The following is a 27,212-nucleotide window of genomic DNA, read 5'->3' on the forward strand; positions in this document are numbered from 1 at the left end:
ATGGCGGCGGCGGCGGCTTCGCAGCGAGACCCGGGCGATTGGCAGGACTTCTCGGGATTCCAGCCCTCCGCCGGGAGCGGCCCCGAGGCTGCCTGCGACAAGGGCGGCTGGGGCGGCGGGGATCTCGGGGCGAAGCTGTCCCTCTGCTTCGAGCCCCCTCAGGCCCGGGCTGGCGGCGGCGAGAGCCGCGTTCCGCTGCGGCCGCTCACGGAGCAGAGCGCGCTGCAGGACGACGAGTGAGTGCGGGCCTGGGGGCGCGGACAGGGAGCCCGGCCCGGCCCGGCCTGGCCTGAGGGGACAGGGCTGCCCGCCAGCCCTGCCCTGCCAGAGCGCTGCCCCTGGGCCTTGCCGAGCCCAGCAGGGCTTGTGGGCTGCGGGAGCGGAGCCTTTCCCCGCCCCCGGGGCTGCAGCTGGGAGCCGCCGGGCCTGGGCGAGGGGGGCCCGTTCGGCCTCCGCGGCGCGGGTTTGGCGTGCAGCCCCCCGGCTCCATCCCCCTGGCTGCCAGGGAAGCGTGTGAGCATCCCCGAGCTTCTTACCCCGCCGAGCTAGCGAGAAGTGCTTGTTCTGAAGTGCAGTGACCGTGGTTAGTATTTGTTTAGCTTCTTGCAAAGTGGCCGCTGTCTCAGTGCTTGAAATTAAACATGAAAACTACAGAAAGCAGGCAAAGAAGAAAATTGCAGCTGCAACTGTGATAACTTGGGGGTTTTTCCCCCGAGGAATACAGCCTTTCTGGGCCATGCTGCTGTACAGTTTTTAACGTTATTTTACTAATATTTTTATTTCTTATTTAATAGTAAATTTAGTATGTCTTGTTCTAAGAGAAGAATAAAAAGAAATAAAATAAAAAGCCTGTTAGCAAAATACTAGATCTGTGGTGTAAGCAGTGAGGTAAGTTCAGTGAACCATGAATCACGCTGGGCAGTGATGAGGCTGTCTGCCCTTCTGTGTCTGCCTCGGCCTTTCCTGTGGCCTCCTGTGAGCCTTAGCTAGGCAACCATTCCAAACATCCAGCCACAGCATAGCGCCTGGAGGCAGGGCTTGGCTGGGGACTTGAGGAAGCGGCCTGCTCACAGGGCTGCTGTGGTTAAAGACCGAGCTGCCTCAGCAGCGTAGCTCTGCGTGTGCAAGCCTCAGGTCTGCATGGGCAAGCGTCCAGGACAGCCAGAGAGGATGTACGCTCTGGAAACAGGAAAGACTGACTGAGGACAGGAGTGATGGGCTGAGCTCTGCAAGAGTACTTTTAGAAAAAAAAAAAAAAATTCTTCCAAAATTTTAGTCTGATCTGTGCATTTTCCATATTTTGTTATAAATGGAAAGAAAAGAAAAAAAGAAAAGATTTGGCTCAGACTTTGGTACTCAGCCTGTGCTAAACAACATTAGGAATGTAATTTATAGCTCAGCTCAAATTTCATTGAAGGAAAGGCTGATCCACCCCCAGAAAAGATTTTGAGTATAGTTACATAATTAGTGTAGAAGCCGTGTCTTCATTTATTGTTTTGTTTCACTGCTGTGCATACATTGTTGTTTAAAAAGGGAAGTAAATTATGTTGCTCAAAAAACATTTCCTCATAACTAACTTTAAAACACTATTGTCAGTAACTTGAAGATGAATATTTAGGGAGGAAAATAGAGTTACTGATAGAGATTTAGGTTAGGAATATGGTTATTGCTGATTCAGCTGCTTCTGGTTTTTGGGGTCTGCATTTTTGTTCTTTATTCTTTTCTTCAGGATTTGGAATGCCTTGACTGATAATTATGGTAATGTGATGCCAGTTGACTGGAAATCTTCCCACACGAGAGCTTTGCACTTGCCAACACTGAATCTTTCAGAAAAAGGGGTAAGTTCTGATCAGCAGAAGTACCCTCTTTGGATCTTTAGTACTCAATAGGGAAGTAAAACTGTTTGCATTTGTATAAAAGAATGTTGTTAATTAAGTGGGTGAAAATATTTTTAGTACTTGCCATTATACATGAGGGCTTTTTAAAAATCAAAGAACCATTGATGTATGTTTGCATCTCCCTGGGCAGGAATAATTCAGGGTTAGTTTTAGGTGACTCTTCATTAGAGCATGATAGAAAAAAAGGTAAAATGAGAAAGTGTTTCACATAAAATCTTTCTGCTGTGTGATTCATGTTAAACACTGGTCTGGGTAAGGGAGGAAAAGAGGCAGGAGTACTCTGATTTAGTAAATCCAGTGAGAACTTTCATCTAATTCCACCGTCAGATGGCTTCTTTAACAAGAACGGTGGCCCAGGAGACACTGAAGTGCAAGAGTTTGTTTTGTTTGCCTTATTTAAGAGTTAGAATAGTTCTCTGGGGCAGGAACAGGGAATTAAGAGCTTCAGATAGGTTTATAGAAAGTGTTGTCCTCTGATGATCTTAGAAGTGGATTAAAACACTTCAGGAAGAAAAGCTAGGAGGAACTCCCATCTCACAGGTTTTCTGAGGAAACTAGAGGCTTATCTTTTAAACATAGTGAAGTTCAGTGATGTTGCAAAAATACCTGTGTGTATAATCTGAGAATCGGGTAATGCTTTGGCTTCTGCCATCCATTAGTAATCAAAAGATGCTTTTTACTGTGACAGGAGCAGAGATTGTTCTGCTGAAGAGGATACTTTGGGCTTCAGTAGAGGAAGGTGCAAATTTGGAACTCATTTCCTTGATTTGAGTCTCTTGGTTATCCCTTGAATTTGACTTGTGTTTCTTCTAGTTTTCATTGAGTCTTTGTTTAGATTTTATATGTGGTTTTCGAATAATTAAATTCTTACATTCTAACTAAAAATACAACCCTGCCATGCTGTGACCTTGTATTAGGGAAAAATGGACTGGAAGACTAATGGATTTCTTGATAAGGAGCTAAGTATAATATATAAGAAAATTTTTCATATAGCTTTTGAAAGTTACTTGCAGGAAATTATGAAGAAAGTACGTAAAAAAGTGTAAAGTGGTGTTGCTGGATTAGAATCTTAGGTATGCTGCCAGTAGAGGGAAAACCAGTTCATAGATTAAATGTATCTCAGGTTTTTTCAGCTTTCACTCCACATGGCATGCCTTCTGATGTGTAAGGGCTGTGAGGAACATTTGACATACTTTTCTTCTCCTGCGTTGTGTTCAGCAGTATTGCTGGATATGTGACAGCACATATGGACCAGCTCGTGTCTTGTTTTATCTTCTTACAATGAAAACTAACAGCTAAGCAACACTTCCCTGATGCATTTGAACCTAATAGTATGCTACTGAAATGGTGCAGAAAGCATTCCTCATCATGTTTTAGTAGGGAAAGATACAAATTCAATAAGGCTGGTTTACCTGATCTTGGTTCCTTCACATGACAGGTCTGTGCACAGTTTTATACATCTCTGACAGTGAAAGAAGTAGCTGGGTGGGAGTGCTGTGCACAGCTGTATGAGGAATGGGATTGTGCAATTCCTTGTTTGTTTTGTTTTCACTAGATTACTTTTAAGTGGGTCATTCCCTGGTAGCAGGAGAACAGAAGGAGGCATGGAGTGTGGCTGGGTGGAAAGCCAGATGTTCCTTTTAGTCCAGATTACAGCTGATGCCATTTTTGGTGGTTTATTAATCTATATTATCAAAATGTATTCAAAGGTCTCTCAAAATGTTTCTGGAGATGTCAGAAGGGAAAGCTGATCTCCTTCTAGATAAACTGTTATCCTTGCTTACTATCCCATCGTTGTCATATCCTATGTGCATGAAGAAATATTTGAGGAAAGCAGACATTTAAACAATGTCAAAATGCAGTGTATCTGTGTAGTAGGTGAAGAGAGAGTCATAGTGGAGCCCTGTCACTGCACAGTTACTGGAATTCAGATTGTGGAAAAAGGTGGACATTTGACTTCATACTGGAGGCTGAAGAAGTGCGAATTGTATGTTTTCACCTGCAGATGAACTGTCTGGGGATATTGGTTGCAGGTTCAAAATGAATCTGAGAACTGTTAAGGTTTTTGAAGAAACTGAGAAAATTGGGGGAATTACAAGAAAAATTGAAAACTGATGCTGTGAGACCAAGGACTTTGTAGAGCCAGTCATGATGCTTGTAAATTAGCCCAAAGATCAAATAAAGAAGTTGAGCTCCGGTGGCACATGTTGGGGGTTGCAGCTTTGAGGGGCTTTTCTAGGCTGGAATCTAGTATTAGACAAAGTACAGAAACAATTTTGTATATAAACCAGGATATATCACTGTGTGAGAGTAAAATATGCCGGACTTATTAAGGAGGGGACTTATGTCTCATAGTGTATGTATATCTTTGGTTTGAAAGGATGAATGTCATTTGGTTGTATATATATGGGAATAGTGTTACTTCTCTTTCTGAAAAGACCCTGAGATATTCAACAACAGTTTTTTTGGGGGTTTTTTTGTTTGTTGTTTGTTTTTTGTGGGTTTTTTTAATAATCTGGGTTGGTACCAGTGTCCTGATATCACCATTCAATATCAACTTTTCTCAGCTTTTTTCCATGTCTTTTCCATGTGACAAGGTGGAACCATAAAAGCACTAAAAGTGAGAGGTTTGTGTAACATTAGACATTATAGGCAAGTTTTTCACCCCATACAGACATTTGTCAATCTTCAGTTAAGATTTAAGAATTTACTTGACAACCTCCCATGTAGATATCTGCATGTCAGTGTGTGTATGGTCTTTATGTACAGACATTATTTACCGACATTAAAGATTGACAGCAATTTTATCTTTGTCCAGTAGCAATTTTAATTTCATTTTCCAGGCTATTTGACAGAAAGAACTATTGATTCCATTATTATGGGCCAAGATTCAGTTTCATTCTTAAAATTCAATGATAGGTCCCCTTTTGTTTTTTGTACATGTTTCGTGCATTTTATACCCTCACATTAGGGGTATATATATATTTATACAAATACACCTTTTTGTGCTTTTTAGGTAAACGACAACTTGAACCTTGACTTGTCAGATGATGAAGAGCTGAGAGAACAGTTGGATATGCATTCTATCATTGTTTCCTGCATCAATGAAGAGCCACTCTTCACAGCAGAGCAGGTGAAGTGTTCAGCAAAGACAGTGTTGTTGGTGTAGAATGTTTTTTTAATCTGTCACTATTATTTTTTGTTGTTTCTCTTCACTGTAGCTAAGCTTCTTGATTGTTCTTTGTTTAGGGGTTTAATAATGTGAGAGATAGCGTTACATCATTCAGATTTGAAAAATGTTTCAGTACTTCAGGTGAGGTTGATCATCCAGGGTCTTTGAAATCTTTGTATATTTCTTATCATGAATTAATCAGGAATGCTACTAAATTAAATATATATGTTAAAAAGCAAAAATACTTTCAGAATCTTAGTGGTATTGGTAGAGTTTGTAGTTTTCCAGCATGACTGTGTGACAGTTCATAGTTTCACAGGGCTTTGTTGTTAGCAAGAATTCTTTGAAGTTTTTGCCTAACTTGAGGGCAGATCAGTGTTTCTGCTACTAAGCTTTCAAATTACCTGGTCTAAAGTCTTCAAATCCACGGACTTACTTCAATTATCTTGAAAATTGCTCTTCTGAGTAAGGTTAATGAGAGTAAGGTTTATTATGATCCTGCTTTAGTAAGCAAACAAATAATCTATTTTGCTTTGCTTTAATGCTTAAGCAATGGTTAAGCTGTGAATACGGTTATTAATACTACAGGAGACAGGACTACTTGGACTGCCTTGGCTCTTTTTTGCTGTGAGTTGGATCTCAGCACTGACTACAGCCTATAAACTTCTAAAAGTTGTTGTGTTATTTATTCAAATGTCTTGTTAATAATTTAGCCTGCAGAAATGTAATCATTTATGTGATGTAGAGTAAGCTATCTATGCACAGAATTTCTGTTGTCATACTTTCTGTTTGGCTCAGGTCTTATGCCCAGGGGTGCAAATCAGCCTTAGGTTATGGTGGATCAGTTCAAAAAACTCACAAGCACAGCTGATTTTCAGGCAGTTCAGTGGGGCTTTTTTAGTTTTTCAGAGGGTTTTTTGTGAGTTTTTCTTTGTTGTTTTTGTTTGTTTTCATTTTTTTTGTTTGTTTTTTGTTGGGGGAGGAAGGGGTGTTTCTTTTACATAGAGAAATGTGGTAAAATAGGGAGTGGGGGAGATAATTGATTTTTGTTGTGTCTTCCTTCAACTAAATACTCAGGTAAGATACTCCAGCTTACTCTTTAATTTAGTTCTCTTAAGCAAAATCATGAGTACCTTTATAGAAATAACTGTGTAGTTTCAACACACTGCTTGGTGGGCCGTCGTCAGTTTACTGTTCCATGGTGTGATTATGCTCAGAGAGCAGGGATGGGGAGGAAATGCCAGTATGATTTTATTGATCCTCTTCCATCCAGTCTTGGTGGTAGTTTCATCCAGCTTTGCTTCAAATTGCAGCCTCTTCATGTAGGAGGGTTTTCATAAAGGTTTTCATTTTTCAAAGGTGATTGAAGAAATAGAGGAAATGATGCAAGAATCGCCTGATCCAGAAGAGGATGAAACGCCCACCCAATCAGATCGGCTCTCTATCCTTTCCCAGGAAATTCAGACCCTCAAGAGATCCAGTACAAACAACAGCTATGAAGAGAGTAAGTGGTATTTGTTTAGTATTTTTGCGCTTATGCTTAGTGAAAATATTTTAAAGGGTAAGTTTGCCATGTGTTTGATTCTTAGAAAATCCTTCTTATGAAATATCTGCATTCAAAAATGTTTTTAAATGTCTTGAAATAGTAGCTTAGATTTAGTACATAGAGGACTTTGTCAACTTTCTTATGACTAAGAACAAAAATAATACTTCAATAAAATTTCAATTTAAGGCAAATATTCTGAAGGTTGATGCAGGCAGTAAAATTCCTTCATGGGTAAAGTTGAAGGAATTTTTTATTAAACTTCATTATTTTCTGTTAAATGAGACACTTTCTTGATGCCAGTACGCTGTTTAAGATCAGCTAAAGTTCTTGAAAGCTTATTCAGTAAATAAAGCTTTACCATACCTTTGGTACAGTTTCAGTCATTGCATCATATCTTGATAGATAGTGACACAACTAAGGCAACCGTTTCTTTTTTGCCCCATAAGGACCATGCATTTTTTTCAGTCCTCCCTTTCCATTCCTCTTCAGAAGGCTTAAAAGTTAAAAATATCCTTTGTATATTTTACTCAAATTAAATCATCTGTGCTTCCCTTTACAAAAGCAAAGGAGAAATTAGATGAATAAATTTAATTGTGATAGGTTGAATTGTATGTAAAAAAACCTGTGACTAATCAGTTTCGTGATGGAAAATTTTGTTTAATCTGTGCATTTGCCAACATGAATTCTAGAAGGTAGTAGGGACACAAAGAATATTTGGTAGATGATCTTTCTACTTCAGTCTTTCTTAAAAAGTTTGGTGCTTTCTTTCCTGTAGTATGGGTCAACATTACGAACTCTGTAGGAGATAGGAGATTCAGAAAACTGGCCGACCTCTTGTGCCGTGACTTAGAGTTTCTGCTACATTTCAGATTTATGGAAGAAATTCCAACCATGAAAATGGTCTCTTAACTGTCTCAATACATAAATTTCAGAAATGTGAAAGCAAAATGTATTGTGTTCAGCAGGGCTTCCTGCTTTTCTGACAGTTCCATATGTCTTAAGGTTAGGAGCTAATCAAGCTTGCTCGGTATTTCATATCGTATCTATTTTGCTTTGCCTCAGGAATCCGTCTTGTCTGTTGCATCTTTACAGTTTAAAGGTCAGTCTCAACCAAATAATGCCTTGAGTTACTTTGGCAGATAATTTAACTTTGCTTCACCAGTTTCTCAGAATCTGCTTTCATGTCTTTCAGGTCACTATTTTATTAAAAGCTCTTGCTACCTATTTTTAGTGTGTGAAGGTGCTTCAGAATTGGTCTGAATCTCTGAAATTTTTACAGGTTTTTCCTAGAAACTGTCTGGTTTTTGTAGGATAGATCAGAGATTATCATTCGTTTAGGATTTAGAGCAGGAAATCACTTGTATTTACTTTTTGCTTGGATAGGAAAAGACATACATTAAGTCGGTCCAGAATTAAAGCTTGGTTGCACAAGGGAGTTCTTCAGCCTACTAAATTTCAGTCCATGTAGTCTTCTGCACTTGAATTCCTCTGTCTCCACTCAGCTGCATTAGCCGAGTATTTCCTATGCAGCCCTGTGAAGACTTTGATAATGACAACTGATCTGTCATCAGCCAGGACTGCAATTGGGTAACCTAGACCTGTGTTTTTCCAACAAATGGGTTTTAGGCTGTGAAGCTGGTTCTTAAGTGTTGGGCCTCACAAGGTGCTCCCTCTCAGTACTGTTACAGTCTTTGGGCAGAGTTTAAGGCCTAAGCTGCCTTGAAAATCTGGGGCTCCTTGACAGAGAATTGTCTTAACAGGTTTCATTGCCTTCTCTTCCATTAGGTAAGTGACAAGGAGACTTCTCCAATCAGTTTTCCCTGCTGTAATTTAAGAGAAAAAATTCCCATTTCACTTACTACCTTGGGTGCTTCTAAGAGCTACACTTTTTTGTAGTTTTTGGCCTTATTTGTATTTTTTAACACCTATCTGTAGCTGCTTTCCCTTACAAGAATTTTTGTAGACACGATATTTACTACACTTATTCAATGAAACTAAATAATTGCAAGCATCCATGCAGTGTCCTTAAACAGATTGTACCTGTCAGTGTAATCAGGACTAGCTGTTTCTCAAGTGCCGAATAGGATTATGTTCTTTGACACAGCAACTGCTGGGACTCGCCAGCTTCCTGGGTGTGTCAGACCTAAACTGGAACAGAAAGCAGTCCTCAAAGATCTGCTCACTTTTAACCCAAGCAAGCCTCAAAACATTTTCTTGGTCATACTTGCACTATTTGTAATGCATCACCCAATAGTTCAGAAAATATGAAAGCCTTTGAACAGTGGGTGCAGAGGAAAGCAATAGTTTATAGTTGTGTCAGAAGTTTAGCACTTACTTCAGCTTCCAGCATAAACTACCAGCATATTCTTCATATTTGCAGATTATCACAGATTTCTCAGAAGTAAGTAGAAAGTGTAACCATCTTTTCGTTGCTAATCTTGTCACCTCTGGGATGTGTTTATTCTTTTAGGAATATTGTTTTGTTCTGTGTGACTTTAGAACTGAATTTTTTGTTTTGAGAAATTTCAGAGTACATTTTTCTTCTAACTCCCACAAGTTTTCATGCTTAAAATCTTGACATATTACTTTTTATATGAACTATTTGTAGGAGTGAAAAGATTGTCTGTTGCTGAACTAAATGAACTGCTAGAAGAAATCGAGACTGCTATTAAGGATTATTCTGAGGAACTGGTACAGCAGCTGGCTTTACGAGATGAGTTGGAGTTTGAAAAGGAAGTGAAAAACAGCTTCATTTCTGTCCTCATTGAAGTACAAAACAAACAGCGAGAGCACAAAGAAACAGCAAAGAAGAAAAAGAAGCTGAAAAATGGTAGTCCTCAGAATGGCAAACAAGAAAGAGGTCATATGCCTGGAACAGTAAGAAAATTTTTATAAGTCTTTATACATTTAATTTTTTTTTTCCCCACTATGGGAAGTAGTAGTCCTAGATTATATTAAGAGACCTGGTACTCCTGCTTCCATGCCTTCATTCACTAACAAAGCTTAAGCTCTTCCTATTGAGATTATTTTTGTCACAGGACCATCAAACATTTTACTCTTCTCATATTCAGAAAAGGTTTTTTCAACTGTTTGCAAATCAGCCTGGAACTAGCATACCTTTCTTGCAAAAAATACTATCTTTGGATGTACTGCTATGTGTTCTAGTGTCAGGAGGCAGATTCATTTATGTGTTTGGTTTCATTGGGTGAATTTTAGTATGTGTTAGTCTTGCAGGAAATTCAGTACTATTGTTGCTGTAGTTGCACAGATATTTATTGATCATGCTGGTTCCTAGGTAGGAAAAAAGGGAATGTCTTACCATGGATCTCCCAACCTGTGGCAGAGTTACTACATTCAACAAGAGACAGGAAGGATGCCAAAGTGCAGTGCACGTGCACAGGGAGGAGATAATTTGTTTTATTCTTCACAGAACATAGCAACAAAAAGAAAAAATGTCTTTCAAGTAGACTTGGATAAGAGGAGTCAAAGAGCAAAAGAAATTAGGTTATTAGCTTGTCACATTGTCAATATGAATTTTTTTCTTATCTGTCTAGTAAAATTTAAAATTACTTAAGTGACATATTAATGTTTGGATTTCTTAGTGCCTCTTATGGGATGCAGAAAATGTGGTTTTGTAGATCTTGGCTAAGTCCCAGAATGAATGCTTCAGTTCCACATCAGAAGGTTTTGGGGTTTGTTTTTCAAATGTAGGGAATAAACATTTATAATGAAATATTAATACTTCAGAATTCATTTCTAAACTTACAAGCATAAGATACCTGTGATATCAGGTAACTCAAAGAGGGTTTGATCTCAGCTGTCAAATGAGATGTTTGTGTCTGTAGCTAAGTTTTAGAGAAACTTAAGAAAATGTATGTCTTGAAAACCATACAAAATTGTCATCCTTTTACAGGACCACAGTGAATAGTTCCTTTTTCCTTCCTAGTCATGGAATACCAAAAAGGGGTATTCTGCCTAGAAAGAAAAATAATTACTTTGTTTTGAAGCTTGAGTCAAGAGATTGACAAACTTGTTCTGGTTAGTTTAAAGATTAGAAAACTTGAATGATACTTTCAGGTATAATTTACATGGTCCCAGGATAAGACATTTTCGTATTTGGTGGCTATAAGATACAGATGTATCAGGTTGCTTTCTAAGAGGGATTGAACAGACTAGCTCACAGGTGACACTGTAGCTGCTTGTGTGTGATTCCTCTGAAAATAGATTTCATTGTCATCAAGGACAGATTTGAGAGCCCTGTCCCAGAAAGAGGTGTAAGGTTCAAGGTTCCTTTCTTCAACAATCCTTTTTTTTCTTTTTTTTTTTTTTTAGGTGCTGAGAATGTGCATACAGATAGTATGTTCTAGTAGCTTTGTGAAGACTGAGTTTCTGCTAATAAATAATGTTTTAAATGGTCATTTTGTTAAATATAATGAAATACAAAGATTGGAAGAATTGTCACACTCTTAAGAAAATGAGTTTTCCTGTAGATACTGTAACTGAATATTAAAAAAAAAAAGGGTATATTAATTTTTTTGTCCTTGATACCATCTTTGGGTAAATTAGTTTCTTAGACTTCTAAACTTTTACCTTTTTCACAAGGGGAAATTGGGGAGCAGTTAAAAATAGTCAGGGCTTGAAGATAGCTGTTCTTTCAAGTAGGATATCTTAAAAGAGTTAAGATGGCTTCAGCAAAATTGATGTCTTTATTGACCTTGTGTGCTTTAGAAGGTATAAGAATACTGTATTCCAGCACATTTTATTCCCCTCACGTAAATAAATACATTCAGATAAACATGCTGAGGTGTGCTCATCATACTGCCCTGTGTCAGCAGCTTGGCTGTTTCTTCTTTTTATGTTCATGTCACTTGCTGGTTTTATATCACATGCTAAACATCAAAACTGTTTTGATTTTTTTTTTTTTTTTTTTTTTACTTCTCCAGCAAGCAAAAGAGATTACAAAGTTCAAGGAAAAATACATAGTTGAATTAGATACTGTGTCTTCTTTACTTGGATTCCATGCAGTGGAGCTTGAAATCAATATGGGTGTGTTGTTATCTAATTGTGTATATTTTATGAAATTACAGAAAATAGAGAATACTAATTGTTGCTTCAATTGTAGAAAAGGAAGCATGAAAGCATTAAAGTTTTAAAGAGCTGGAGCTGAAAATTACTACCTCTGAACGGTGTTTCTAGTACATGGTTAAAATGTGAAAAGTTGGTGTCAGTAGTGTCTCTAAACTTACATTGTTCAAACACAAATGTTAGAGAGGAATTTACTGTGAACTGAACTTTGACAAATGCTATTTTTTTACATTTCTAAATGAAACAGCCATAAAAAGCAAGTCTCTATTATCAATTCTGCAGTGTGAAGATTCCATTAGAATAAGTTTTGATGTAGAAATACTGCTTAACTGCCATTATAAGGTTTGCTTTTTAATTTAAAAAAATTAGGTGGGTGAAGAAATTGAAATGTGCTGAAATACAGTTTGGAGCTTGTCTTTGCCATTTGTCTTTCATAGTCTTGATAAATGCTGATTAATAGTCTTCTGAACTTTTCTCTGTCCCTTTTTTTTTTTCTTTCTGCTATGTTTTCACTACTTTTAGCGCTTCAGCATGGAAGGGATCTCAAATGTCATACAGAATGGCTTCCGCCACACCTTTGGAAACTCAAGTGGAGAGAAACAGGTGCTGGGCTATCTTCTCCCTTTTTTCTCATTCTCTGCCTGCACTTTTGGTAGGAGCTGAGATCTTGAAAGTTGACAGTAGCTGAAGATAAGTGCTGAGACAGGAAAAAGCAGGATAGAATGCTCGAATCTCTACTCCTTCCCTATCTCGGGTTTCTGATCAGCCTACAGTCTCTTTCTTTCCTCAGCAGCTCAAGATATTCAAGACTTGTACCTTGATGCACTGAGCTAATAACCCATATTTCTTAGCCCAGACTAAAAGTCTCTTCTAGCATAATGCATGCTTTAGATACATTGCATAACATTTACATTGTCTGTAAAAATCTAATAACCAGTCAAAGAATGTGTATCAGGTTAGATGCAGTGTTTCAACCTTTAGCATTAGCAACTTGCATAATGAAAATAGGTTTTGTTTTCTTTTTTCTTCAAATGTTCAGAGCTGATACATCTACAAACAGAGTAGCACCTGGAAAATGTATTGTCTTTTGCCTTTGAAAACTGCATGATTTTAAAAGTAGCCAAATATGAGCAATGCAGATTACCAATATAAAATACATGAGCTATAGGCAAGTTTATGTCTTTTCATTGGCTATTTAAATACTGAAATGTAGAGCAGAGAGACAGCTTCAGTGGGGATCATATAGATGTTGCGTGTACCTTGGAAGCAAGATTCTTATGCTTTATTTCAAAGTAATAAATTGCCTGCTGTTTCAGATCTGTAGTATGTATTTTATTAACTGCATTCTGAATTTTAGTGAACTGCTGATGCTTATGCTGTTGTTTAGTCTTTTGGCACCCTACAAAATATTGGTATTTCACATTATTTAATGTGTACCCACTATTTCAGTTTATGCAATTTTGTCAGAGGAGTCCATTAGGGGCAATGGTGAGAAGTCCATCAAGGCAATAAATTGACTGGTAGTTTGGAAGTCAAGACTGATTAGGCTTTTGTCTGTAAGATGAGTGTTGTATCCTACAGAGGAGTTTGGGAGGCAAAACAACTCCTTTCAAGTCATTCTGCAATCATAAGGCTAGAAATCAAAGACCTGCCTACTTTCTCAAGCAAGGTATATGTGTGAGATTTTATGAATACATTGATCCAGTTATTTGTTTGTCTTTAGCTCTGGGGATCTTGAACACATGCACAGAGCTTACCTTGCAAGATTTTTTATCACTCTGCATTATCACAGTACTAGGAAAGCTGTACCAGTGTGCTGTTTTTTCTTGGTTATCTTCACCATAAATTACAGCTGTTTATACCTGTATGTTTATATCTATATTAGGTATTTTAAATATCATATATTTTATAAAGTGAGCTATGCCACTCCATCATATTTTTGGCTAAAAGACTTTCACTGCCTCCTATGTAGACATAGGTAGCATAATCATATGATAAAAATAACAGTGATTGAACTCTTCCAAGTCATTTTTTTGAGTTAATTTACTAATGTTATTCTTCATGTTGATCATACTTTTCTTCTGTTTTATCTTTATTCTTATGGTTATGGGGTTTTTTAATTCCCCTTTCTGTATCTTAAAGCAAATCATGGAAGTAATATGAACTTAAAATGATATATAAGGTAGAAAGGTAGAAAAGATACCAGCTCTGTTATGATTTATGCCTGGAAATCCATTTTCCTATGGCATTTGTTTTCTGTTTGGAAGGTTTTTATTTGATTAGGATTTTTTGTCTCATTTCCAAACCCTAGCCCTGCTTTTGAGATACTGGTGTAATCTTCTTAGTGCAACAAGTTGCAAAATTGAACAAGTATCAAATCTTCAGTTTCTTAATGCTACTTTCACAATATAAATTTGAGAGTTTTTTTCAAGATGTCATTATAAACTCACGTTCAGATGTTTTCTGCTAGCAGGGAAGAGTTAGTTAGAAATCTGGAATTTTGATAAAAAAAAAATACAGAGACAAGACAATTTTTTGTGTACCTTGGAAGCCAGAAGTTCCTACACTTAAGGTTACAACGTAAAAAAGTTTTGACAAGTTTGTGTAGTTTTTTCAAAACTCTGTTCCATTTTTTTTAATTTTAATGGTATTTACCGCCTTCTACTACCATCTCATAGTGGGTACTTCCCTTTTTATAATCTTAGTCCCATTTGATGTACATGTGTTTGAGACACAAGTAAAAATTACTTAAGAGATTTTCACCATGTAAAGAGAAACTTCCAGTGGGAACTCCCTGGTCCTATCTGGTAATGTAGTCAAAAAAAAAAAAAAAAAAATGGTAAATCTTTCTGTGATCATATATCCAGAAGAAAATTCAAGAGAGTCATCTTCATTTTGATTTTCAGGCATATCAAACACTTTTTATAGGTGATGAAAAATTGCAGTGGGAATTGCTGCTTTATCATGTCATCAAATCTGCTTCAAAAATTTAGAGGTCACAGCAGATTTAACACTTGGTCTTGTCAGTAAGCTACACTTCAGTCATTCCTTCATTCTTTTCATAATATGTTATCCTTCACACAGCAATTCAGGAAATGAGTTTTTATAGTGCTATTATAGAGGCTGATTGTTACTGCTGCAAAGTTGATGAGTAGAAGGAAAGTATTTCTGGAAACTAAGAAATTCCTGGTTTTGTTTTTAATTGCTACTGTGAGAGAAGAAAAATGAAAGTTTACAGGGGAAGGGAAACAGGGTTAGTTGATATCTGGTGCAGTGAAATATCTCTAGTATTTTATTGTCCAGGTAAAGGGTAGAATGCCAGTTATTTCTGAGGGCTGGAAAAGACAGCCAGAAATCTGATTTCGGTGTTGGTAGATCCACTTTCATCTTTGCCATTGGCAAGTTCAGCAGCCTTATATCTAGCTATCAATTCTGGTCATTTTATTAAGAGCACAGTTTTCTGGTGATACTTGTTGGTTACATCTCCTGGAAAAGAAATTGAAAATTGATTGTTTCCTGAGAAGCATTGCATCCTTTCCTCTGCTGTGCTGAGTGGACGTGAGAAAATGCCAAAAGAAAAGGGAGGGGGCAAAGCACCCCGTGTTTGCAGAAGGTCTTGGGGAGGTATCAGTACCCCCTGTACAATTGGTTAAGTGCTGCTGAACTGAGGCTGTTTGGCTTTCAGGCAGATGGTGTGGTTGGGTGTGAGGAGCGTGATCCTGCTGCAAACGTGGCAGCCCTCAGCCTCCTTCTGCAAGGTGCAACTCTTCACCATAGGCTGGGTTAGGCTTGACTCTCACGGGAGGGCTGTTCCCACGGAGAGGAGGAGACCTTGTACCTTGTTTGTAACATTTTCTGCTTGTTGCCTGGAGAACTACCTCGATGTCAAGCTGAAAGAGACATTGAGGGTTACTTTGCCTGCTGCCTTGTAGCCCTAAAACCAGAATAAAGTTCCTGTTTACTTCTTAAAAATTGACTTGAGGGAAATTTTGGAAGCTTTTCCATTGGGGAGAATTCCAACTATTTTAGTACTTTTGAAATTCTGACCACTTTAAGGAGAATATGCATTCATATAGGCTGCAAAGTAAGATGTCACATGTAATAAATGCATGTAATAAAAAACCAACAGGGTTGTGTCAAGAATTTGAAAATTAATCTTAGGTGCACTGCAGGTATGAAAACTGTGAAAGATTTAAGAAATTTTGTTGTGTTATGTTTATTTTTTTAAAGCAGACAATAATTAAAGATTTCAATAAATAGAATTAAAAAGGAGTTGGTTTGAAACTAACACACTCAACTATTAAAACTGATAATTTAAATAAAATTCCGTATTCCGGGGTATTATGTTTCATTAGGCTTGCCTTGTTCTTTTTAGTTGGAAGCATATAGCAGCAGAAGGTGGAAGCCATCTGTTTTCATTTTCACCTAACTGTGGGGCAGCATCATTTTCTTTTCAGAGAGGACAGTTAGCTGCATGACTTTCAGTGGCCACATGATTTGGAAAAAATAAAACAACCTTGGTTTCTGTGATAAAAGCTCTGAGACCGAAAGGTAGAATCTTAATCTCTTCTGAAATATGATTATTTGTGGCTAACAATTTCAATTGCTACAATTTTTGCAAAATATAATGCAAACAACAAAGTTGCATGAAAGGACTGTCAAGTAACTCTGTTTTCCATTTGACAGTACTTAACAACCGTCATTCCTTATGAGAAGAAAAATGGACCCCCATCTGTGGAAGATCTTCAAACATTAACCAAAAGTGAGCATATGAAATTCCTGATTCTTTCCTCATTTTATTTCCAGTTGTCGCTGCTCAAAGCCAATGAATCCATCCAGTTCTCTCTTCCCCCTTACCCTAGGACATGTGTGTAAAGATGCAGGATTTAAACTATAGACTTCGGCCTGCATGTTTTCTGAGCCTTTGTGTTAGGTTTGTTTCTTAACTGTTGCCTCAAACTCTGAAGGCTAGAAACCTGCATGTATCAGGAAGTAAATGTTCCCATGTTTTGATGTTGGCTGCATATCATGCAATTTGGACTTACAGTGCCTGATATATCCCTGTTTGTTTACATCGACTGTGCTTTATCGAGGTTATTGTAATGACTTTGATGAAATGGAGTGGATGTCGAGATACTTAGGACTAGTTCCATAATGATTGCACTTGATTGCCTTTAAAATAGCTTCTCTCTGTGGTTTTGATGGGGGGGGGGGGGTTGTTAATAAATTTTGATAATTAGGAATTCCAAATCAAACAAAGTTTTGATAATGCTTTGAATTCCCCATTCTTCACACCTTTTTTAGGCCAGATCCTCAAAATTATTTTAAGTTCTAAGCTCTGTAGTTGTTTGATTTTATTGTTGGGGTTTTTCTTTATTCTAATTTGCAAGAAGTCAAGGTTGTGTTTAAAAAAAAACTTATTAAGGTGGTGTAATACAACAGAGCATCTCTAGGAGTCAGTAGCATCTCCTTCATTGGATGTTTATAGGGACAGTTAAAAAATAGACGGTAGAGTGCATCAATGCATGTGATCAGATCTTGGTGGAGAATCTCACTGTGTCTTAAGGTGGTTTTCAGCAGCAGTTCTGTGATTCCACAGGTGGCTGTGGGGTGGTAAAAGGCTCATTGGTTGTTTTCTGGAAAGAGAAAATAAATATTACATTAATTCTAGAATAAATGAAATGTTTAAGTAGGAATTAAAGTTCCCTTTATTTTTCTACAGTTGGCAGCCTTAGGTGTTAATTCATACTTACTTTGTGACAAAGGATTTCTCATTTTATGTTTATTCTTGCAATGAAATTTTATCCTCTTGCCATGTTTAAATTTCACTTGACACTATTAAGCACATGTTAAAGCCTCTTGAAAACATTTTGTGTTGTTTGATGGTTTATTAACAAAATGTCTTGGACAAATGCATTGTGAAGAGTATTAACAATATTAATTTCTGTGGGCTGGTTGGAACTTGATCCTCTGAGTCAGTTGCAGATTTGTGACTCATTGTCTCTGCTGTTGTTGGAGGCAGGCAGTAAAGCAGGTGTTAAAGGTTGTTCAGTTGGTTTTTCTTTCAAAGCTCTGTATTACTCCACAGTTATGAACACTAATGTCTTACTTCAACATAAAAGTTGAAAAAAACACTTGTTATGATTTGAGTTTAGAGTCTCATATGAGGGATTTGGAGTTTATTAAATATTGCTTTTCAGTATAATTTTGTATTTTTGTTTCTTTCAGTCATGTCCTGAGCACTTTATAAAGAATAGTTATTGTTTTTCTTTATGCAGTGACAGACAGGCTTTTATGTGTCCAGTCAAGCTTGTCCATGTGTTTTCCTTCTTCAGAAATAGGCAAGATGGACAAGATCCGTTCATATATGTCACAAAATGGCATTTTTGCATTATTGTAAGTTAATGACAAAGGTAGTCACGTAGTTAAGATTTTTCAAACCCACAGCAGATAATATTCATCATTTCAGGGAGGGGAAAAAAAGCACCACTAATAGTTCCATTGAATCATTCACATCATTTTTCCATCATTTGAGGTAATGATCAAAGATACTAAGTAATGGAGCAGACTTTTCTATCCTGAGATTTCCAGCCCATCAGTAGTTGTTAGCATACTTTCGTTTTATATGTCATGACTTTCTTTTGGTAAGAATTTGTTACAGGGAAGAGGTGCTTGTTGGTTTTGTTGTTGTTATGACTGATGGCTTTTTACTGTAGTACTAACCACAGGAAATGGGACTCCTGTATCCATGAACTGTTTAGCTCAGTGAGAATTACACAAGTGAAAGGTGGAGAGGATGTGATGTCTCATTGTAATCTTCTCATCTTTCAGTTAAGAGATTTCTTACATCTCATAGTAGTATCTCTATGAGTAGTTGGAACTGCTCCAAGGTATTTCTTCTAAGTGTTGTGTTTAATTTATGACTAAGTATCTGAATTTTTTTCATACTTTAGTTCTGCATGCCATGAAAGAAGACAGTGAGAAAGTACCAAGCTTGTTAACAGACTATATTTTAAAGGGTGAGTATCCTTCTCAGCAGGGGTTTTATTTGATTCTAAATTAAATTAATTTACACATAACGTGTATTTGAAAACAGTGATCCTACATGATTCATGAATTATGTTGCCTTTCAGTCTAACACAGCTCTTATTTATGTTCTGTTTTGTCTGAGCATTCTGAGCATACAGTTCATAAATAAAACATGTTTATTTTGTTTGTGGTAGTAAAATACAGCAAACTGCTGAATGACATCAGTCGGAGCAAAGGAGTCTGGCTTTTGAAGTGAAATGGGTGTAGTTAAAATCTTCCATTGTACAGTTTTTTCAGTAATGAAACTCAAGCTGCCCATGGTAATAATGCATTTGCTATGCAAAGTGCTTATGGCTTCATTCCAAGTTTTACCTTCTGAGCAATAATAAAAAGTATTTCTTTTACTTACTATACCTTCTTCGGATACTGTTTTTAAAGTTTTTTTATAAATAATTTATTTTCCAGTCTTAGACACCGATTGTGTTTGAAGAATGTCAGACATTGAAAAATACTGTTTGCCTTAGCTTTAAGGAGTTGTTCCAGGTAGTTTCCAGGTTGTTAAATTATTTTAAAATGTCTTCGTCTGACCTCATTTTTGCCTAGACCTTGCTAATGCTTATATTCTTACTTAATTCTTGCCATATGATACAGTTTTCATCAGTGTTTAAAGTTTAGCAAATGCATCAAACTCCTGAGATCTGAGCAAATATCTGTACAGAAGGAGTATGAATTCCATTTTGTTTGCCAACAAAATGTTTATAATATTCTAATTTTCATATACCCCAAAAGTTTTTCTCTTCTTTGGATATCACACATTCCAAGTCTCATCTTTTTTTTTCAAATATACTGTCTTTTGACTTAACTCACTCCGTATGATTTTTAAAGCGTTTTGTATTTCTTACACAAACTTACAGTCACTCTCATAATCTCATCTCACAGATATTTGAATGTACTTTCAGGTTTAAGTTATGGATGACATATAGTGTGCTGTCACTTAAGAAAATCTGAAAAAAGCCATTCAGTATTCTGGAAGGTCCAACAGACTTCCTTCTGAAAGAGATCCATTTCTAAGTTTTGTGTAGGGTTGAAGAACTGCCACATACAATAAGAATGCAGAGATCTTCCCAGTTGATTCCATTGATTTTTCTATTGTTTACTTTTTTTTTTTTCTGAAAGTTCTTCCTAAATTAGACAGATGTGTTTTCATGTTTGACATGTAGGATCGTGGTCAAGGTTTTTTTTAGTGATGATGGCACTAAACCTTTGTGGAGCAGAATCTTTGACCCAAGAGGGTGAACTGTTGTCAGTAATTAAAACTGTTTGCTCTTCATAATACAACTGGCACTAAGTGACTGGATTTAACAGTGTTCTTCACAGTTTCTGCTCCTATTTGTATATGTAGCTATCCAAAAGAACTTTCATATTACTGGGATATTGAGAAGAAATTGGCAGGTTAGGGAAATGCAGAAATCTTTTTTAAAAGCAAAGAAGGCTTATAGAAGTAGATTACGTGAACATATGAGAGGATGATCTAGGAAGCTTGAACTGAAGTTCCTTCCTGCCTCTTGTATGCTCATTACTTAAAAATCGCCAAGGATGTTCTAGTAGTGAGATGCAACAATTGCAAAAAGATCATGCAAGTGTCTTGGATCAAACCAAACACTGTTAATCTTTAAACTTTGTAACACAAATTGTGGGAACATGAAGAGTAATCACTCACATCACTCAAAATGAAAGGAACAGGCAATTTGCCACCAGCTACCACTTCCTTAGTGAACAGAAACAGGCCTTCCTTCATCCTGTGTGGATTTGTGTGCTCAATGGCAGACAGCTGCGAGCACAGAGCTAGTGAGCGTGGAGTTTTACTCTTCCTTTCAGTATGGCCTTAACTAAGCTTCATATACTAGGTTGACATTATGTTAAATATTTATAACTCATCCAACAGTGTTGCCTTGTACTGTAGATTTATTCTGTGGCACAGGCAAAGTCTTCCAGTTGTTTCTGAAGTTGTAAGCTATTGCTCTTTTTCTGCTGCTAAAACTTCTGACCTGAAACTCCCAACACAAGGCTTTCATGGCACAAAATACTCCCAGCCACCAGTCTATTGTCTGGACATTATTTTTGAAGCTTGTTAAGAGGAGATTGGTTGAATTCTTTACAACCTCTTAGATCAGCTTTCAGCTGAACTTTAATACCTGAAATTCTAACCTATTTCTTAAATTCCAAAATAAAAGGAGTGACCTACTTTTTGAGGATTCTGCTCTCTTCACTATAACAATTAACAATGTCTTGGCAAGGTAAAAATCTTTAAGAAGATTGAGGGTTTAAATTTGTTTTCTGAAAGAAATTCAAACCCAGTGGTATAATCCATATAGTATAGTGGTAATTCTATTCATTTTACACTGAATGGATTTTATTGCTTTTTCTTAAGCTTTAATCAGGAAGTGAAATTTTGAAATATCTGAATTATATCACCAAAGGTAGTTGGTTCTGTTAAAATCTGTTAAGTGTGTGTTCCTTTGAGGATCATTTTTTCCAGTCTTGCAACAGAAAAAGCAGACAATAAATTACATATGACATTAGGATATGTGTAGCTTTATGGGAAATCCAGTTTGGCATCTGACTGCAAAACTATTTTTCAAACTTTATGTTCTGTTCTTCAGAGCAGAAAAAAAACCTTACTAACATGCTCTCGATTTTTTTTTTAAGCAGCACTTTCTTGCTATTCTGTGGTATGTAAAAAATTAGGATATGTAGTCTTATGTGGGTGTTAAGCTGTCCACAGAATTATTAATAGACTTGCCCAGATATTAGTGGTCACTGTTGAAAAGTTGTTCAGAGTTGTTCAGAAGCAAGAACTGACTGTTGTTAGTACAATGTAAAGGAACAAATAGAAGAATGCTGTGAACGTGGAAAGATGAATGGAACCATAAGATTGAGCACAATTGTTGACGTAACATGAAGTCTTACCGTATGACTGGTGTTCTGAAGATAGTGAAATGAGTTTATATTTTCTCTGAATTCCAGTGTGTTTTGTAGAATTTACAAATACTGTGTTATTTGAATTACTTGAACTAAATACCCAATAATTCTGAAATTTGGACCATGTAGGAAGACATACACAGACCCCCTCTGTGTGTGCTGTCTAATACTCACTATCTTCATTTAATAATGGTTGAGTAAAGTTATTTGGACAAGAGCTGGAACTTGAAGGACAGTTTTGCAGCCAGATCTGCTATTGACCTTCTGTGTTTACCACAGATCATTCTTAGATTTCTTTTTCATAACCAGCTAATCCTTCTGAAATGCTGGAAGTAGAAATCTTCAAAACACAGTGTGTGCAAATTCAGTGTAATGAATTAAAGAGAATAACTCAGTGCATTTCATGTTAGGGGATAAAACCACCTCTATATGCATTTCTCAGTAGGATTATTAGTTTTGAAATTATTTCTGGTGCTTGTTTTCTTTAAAGCATCTTCTTTCCCCAATTTCTACTGCCCCCTTGTGTCCCCCCAAATGTTAGAAATATCATCATTTTCCTTGTTCTGCTTAAGTCCCTCTTTCCAGGGGTCATTTAGCTCTCCCCTGGATCTTTTCTGTAAGGAATATCTCCTCAAAGGTAAGTATCCCTAAGCCAGACTAAGTACGTACCCTGTGAAGAGTCTGGTACAATTTAGCAGTTTATCTTCTCTTGTTCGTGTTGCTCTTACGACATCCTAAATTATTTTCAAGGGGATATTTTTTCCTTCCGTGAGGTTCTGTTTGTTCTTACTTCTCAGTGAACATTTCTGTCCTGAACTTAATGAAAGGGAATTAGTGATTTGTTTTGCAAGTGAACTCTAGTTGTTCTCCCACTAGCATATAATTTGTGTTATATTTTATAGATTTAGACTTAAAATAAATGGTAGCATGAAACTGATCAGCATTTGCAATTGTGCTTAATTTTTTCTGAATGAATTTTAATATATCAATGTTATTATTATATTTTATCACTAGGAGTCATGAAGGACAAACTGGGATTTGAAAAAGGGTAGGGGAATGAATTTACTGACAGGGAAAGAAATACCAAACCAAGACTGAAATTCTTTATCTTAGAAAGCACACTTCTGGACTGAAGCTGCAGATTAGTAAGGTCACAGTATTTAAGTGTTGTTTGTTCTCTTATTTCTATTGACCTTTTTTGATGGTTGAACTAATACAGTGTGATTTGAAAACACTGTGCTTATGTCCATTGAAAGACCTAAATAAGCTAGGTTTTTTGTGCACTAGTTCAGCTGTAAAGCAGATGAATTATTTGTGTCATACCTTGTAGCTGCATTGGGTTTAGGTGTTGCAACCAACAGTAATAAGTCCTTTGATGAAAGTGTGTTTGTATGGACAGTGCTCATCGAAGTTTTACTTTCTTTTTAAAGCTTTTGGTCTTTCTTGTTGTGTGTATAATGTAATGACTTTCTGCAGAATTATTCATTTGCCAAGTACAATAATGCAAGTAGTATTTTTTATACATTTATAAAAATTATTATTTTTATTAGTAGTATTATGTATATTATATATAGTGTAGTTGCATCTGTAATCTTTGCAGTATGCAAGTTTAGGTTGCTTTCTGAAGAAAATGCCTCGGTGCAGTTGTTTGTCTCTTCAATCTCACAAATAATAATTGCCAATTTCAACCCAACAAGGCAGAAGCAGGTGTTGTGGGAGTAGCAGAAAGACTGTAGGGAACAGCATCTAGGTAGGAGAAGGACTGGAACTGCTGTTTGCATTAAGCAGATGGCTGTTACCTTGAAGAGCCAACATCTCCTTGGGTCTGATGTATTCACCTACTTCCATGCTCATACAGGGGCTCCTGTTTCTTTGGGGTCATGAGAACACCGGGGGGGGGGGCTGCTGGGATGGAGTTCACAGCAGGTTTAAAGTAGAAGCTGAGGACAGCATTGTGGGAAGGGGAATTAGCTTGTTTTATTGCTGTATGGGTAGTGGAGAATATCTGACAAAATCTGCTGGAAGCAAGAGTTCCTTAATTTAGCTACTTCCAGAACAAATCAGTGATATATATGAAATGTTAACCAGTGTATACACAGAATTAAGTGTTATGGTAGGTTATCTGGTATCACATCTAGACACATTATTTCAAGATTACTACTTTTTTACTTCCAGTTTTTACAAAATGTGAAGATTTACCTTTGTGTGTGATTTTTACATAACTATTATATAAAATATATAAGTATGCACTTACAGATGAAATGTTTGCCTTTGAAATCAGATTTGTTATCACAGTAAACTTTATAAGATGTATTTATTGCTAAGCTTTGTGTTCATTTCTAATTGTCCTCAAACAGTAATTGTGACAAAAATGGAGTGCTAAAAATAATATGCTATACATTGCTAGTTAGTAAAATGCATGAAGTGTCTAGTATTGTTTTCTTTTTTCTGAATGTAGATGTCGTGAAAGCAGAGTAATTGGCCATCTTTCTCCTTGGTATTTCATACCTGATCTTTCAAGTAAAAACTTCCTTTCTCTTTGTTTTAATGAAGCAAGAATTTGCACCTTGTTCTATTTTTAAATTATGCAAGTATTTCAGATAATGAGAACATTTGTTTCCTTGCCTTTGAAGTTTTTGTTTTATTGTTACACCTGACTTCTTTATTTGCTTTTGTGTTGTGCTAGCATTGGTTTGAAAGCTGGATTGCTCTGAGGTTTGTGTCTTACATTGAAACAGGAATGAGAAACACATGAAGGACATGTCTTATCTTGCCACTGTGTGATTCTAGTACATGCACCGGAATTAGAAAGTAGAGTTAGAATCTCAAATTGTCAGTGCATATTTTAAAATATAACTGCATGCGTCACCCGTTACTTAATGTTCTGTTTTCTGATGTAACACTTTAAAAAGCACTATTTAAGACATGACCTTTAGTTAACTCATTTCTGGATAATACTAGTTAAAGATAGTGGGTTGTGTCACTTTGTTACCTTTTGAGAGAGGCTGAAAAGTTAATTGCCAGTTTCAGTTGATTACTAGATTTTACTGTGTTACTAATAGGGTAGAATCCAACATTTAAATATTTTAGTATATACATTACATTTTTAGGCAGACCAACTTCACTGATATTTATCAATGTGTATTTGTGGTTTTTTTTGCAGTTCTGTGTCCTACATGAAGAGGGCTGCTTTTCAGAATTAGCCATGCTCCTTTCTGTGATGAGAAGCTTTCCTTGGATATAACTCATAGTATTTTTTCATTTGGCACTATACCTAAAGCAGTATTCATTTGCCTCCTCTGTGTGTGTGGGTTTTCTGATCCTACAGTAAGTCATCTGGGCATGACAACTCATCCAGTTTAACTTAATAGTGCAATGAACTGGAGCAGGGAACAAACATTGTACAGTTTTACTTGCATTGTTCTGACTTTTTAAAGTCTATTTTTACATTGTATAGCATGTAGTAAATCCTCCTGCACATTTTGTTGTTGGAAGGAAAGGTAAACTTTGAATAGTGTAAATAAAATAAGCCTCATTTTAAGGAATCCCTATTTAAAAGCATCCTTAGTTCCTAAACAAAGATGAAAAAAAGATCTTAGTCGACTTGAAATTTAAGATTCAAGTGAGTTCTCCAGGACACTCCAGAAAGGTGATTGTGAAAGTCAGCAATCAACACTGCTCTGTAAATGGTAACTTTGAACTGTTCAACAGATTTGCTCATAGATTAACAAATCCAGATTTCTTGGTTTGACATAAGTAATTGTGTGTTACTTGTTCTTGGTATTAACACAAACATTTGACTAATGTAATATTTCATGTTTGGTTTTAATTAATAATGTTCATGTGGCTTAGATATTCTCCCATATTGCTGCTATAATTTTACTGGTTTTAAAAAGTGTTTGATCTTAATGAAAATGCTTCAATATATAAACATTTTAAAAGGCAGGATCTTTTTAAAAATACATGTACAGTTTGAAAAACTTGCACCTGGCTTCCAAGTTAGTATTATATTGAAATGTTTGTTGCTGTGTATCTCTTAATTTTACTACAAATATCTCTTGTAAATTGTATGCACTGTCTCCTCTATGATGATGTACCTGCATTCAAACAGATGAGAATGTATTTTACAAATCCTGTAAAAGAAATGTACCCCAAAATCTCAACTTTAAGTACTTGTCACAAGTAATTTTGCCAGTCTAAAAGATGAGTTGGAAAGGTAAGGAGTGCTAATAATTTTTTTAAAAAAAAATTTTTAAAAAACACCAGAAAAAACCCTAAAAACCCACTTTTTTCTAGGCAGGGTTCCTATTGATTCTTCATCCAGATGTATATACTGAACATCTGAAGGTGTTGGAATATGAGGTTCTAAAGAGATAATTGTGTGTTTTCTACAGGTTTTTCCATCTAAAGTCCTCAGGGCTTTTGTTAGTTAAAGAGAAATTTGATCCTGAATACCTTGCATCATCTTTAATGTTCAACTTTATCATCATCTCCAAATACTACTTTGATCAGTGAAACAACATGGTTTGAAGATAGTTCTCATAATGTGGGGTTTTTTTTTTTCCAAAAGGCCTCAATATTTTTGTCTTTTGTGCCTTTTTCAGCTTAAAATTCTTTTTCTCCTCCCTCTCCCCCACCTGACCACCAGTGGATACTTGCCAGCCTGCTCAGGAATAGATAGATCCTCTCCATAAGTGTGTCATATGTGAAAAAGCTTTTTGTTGCTTTATTTTAATTCATTTGTGGTTTCTCTAAACTGAAGGCAGCCATTTATTTCTGTAGCTGTGCGTTATAAATTCATTATGGCATGCTTTTTATGTATAAATTCTTGGTGTTGTCTGTTGATGCCTGGAAATGGGCAAAGGGGATGACCCTTCTTTATTTTAAAAAAGGTACACATGTGAAACCCACCATGTCTCTGTGTGAGATTATTCAGAGGTGCTTCAATCTCCTGATGAGGCTTGAAGTGACAAGATGGAGCAAAATAAAACAACAACAATTAAGAGAAGAGTAAAAAAAAGGAAAAGAAAAGAAAAAAGACAACAACGACAAAAAAACTTCTGTCAAAGTTTCTGTTGCTTGTAACAAATCTTGGATGACTTTAAGTCACAATCTACTAAAAGTAATGAAACTGGAAATAAAGACCAGAAACAGCTTTACTGAGCTAAGCATCTGCTTGAGAATTTCATGCCTCTCATCAGACTAAACAAGATTTCATTATGAAAAGTACCTGTTTACCTTGTATGCATTAAACAACAGTTGCCAAACGTGGCAAGTATTATATGTATACCTATATATGTAGATAAAAAAAGAACAGATCTCAAAATATTTGAATAAAAAGAACCGTGCAAATCTGCTTTTCTGCTGAGTTCTATGTACTTTGTATTTTCTACTATGCATCCTTTTTTTCCAGATCCATTATTGAATCTTGCATTCTTTCAGGGAAAAGGATTTCAATCTTCTTTTTAGTTTTAGCATGTGACAGTCGTAAATGGCCACC

The 27,212-nt window shown here is 36.5% G+C and overlaps 1 protein-coding gene across 1 annotated transcript; it reads left to right on the forward strand.

Annotated features, from left to right (window-relative positions):
* Positions 1-27,068, forward strand: FEZ2 (fasciculation and elongation protein zeta 2). Its single transcript, XM_066178573.1, has 9 exons — positions 1-236; positions 1,730-1,838; positions 4,915-5,031; positions 6,430-6,574; positions 9,225-9,493; positions 12,224-12,304; positions 16,388-16,463; positions 18,655-18,720; positions 24,876-27,068. Exons 1-9 carry the CDS (start codon positions 1-3, stop codon positions 24,890-24,892), a joined length of 1,116 nt encoding a protein of 371 aa, XP_066034670.1. The 3' UTR covers positions 24,893-27,068.
* The last annotated feature ends 144 nt before the right edge of the window (positions 27,069-27,212 follow it).

The sequence above is a fragment of the Chamaea fasciata genome, unplaced genomic scaffold, assembly GCF_029207755.1.
Source record: "Chamaea fasciata isolate MVZ Bird 193981 ecotype frontalis unplaced genomic scaffold, bChaFas1.0.hap1 SCAF_3, whole genome shotgun sequence".
Taxonomy (NCBI): domain Eukaryota; kingdom Metazoa; phylum Chordata; class Aves; order Passeriformes; family Sylviidae; genus Chamaea; species Chamaea fasciata.

Excerpts from the sequence above, each read along its gene's own strand:
- FEZ2 (XM_066178573.1), top strand. The coding sequence starts at position 1 with ATGGCGGCGGCGGCGGCTTCGCAGCGAGACCCGGGCGATTGGCAGGAC. Across the intron at positions 1,839-4,914 it reads TGAATCTTTCAGAAAAAGGG|GTAAACGACAACTTGAACCT; the intron begins GTAAGTTCTGAT and ends TGTGCTTTTTAG. Across the intron at positions 5,032-6,429 it reads CACTCTTCACAGCAGAGCAG|GTGATTGAAGAAATAGAGGA; the intron begins GTGAAGTGTTCA and ends CATTTTTCAAAG.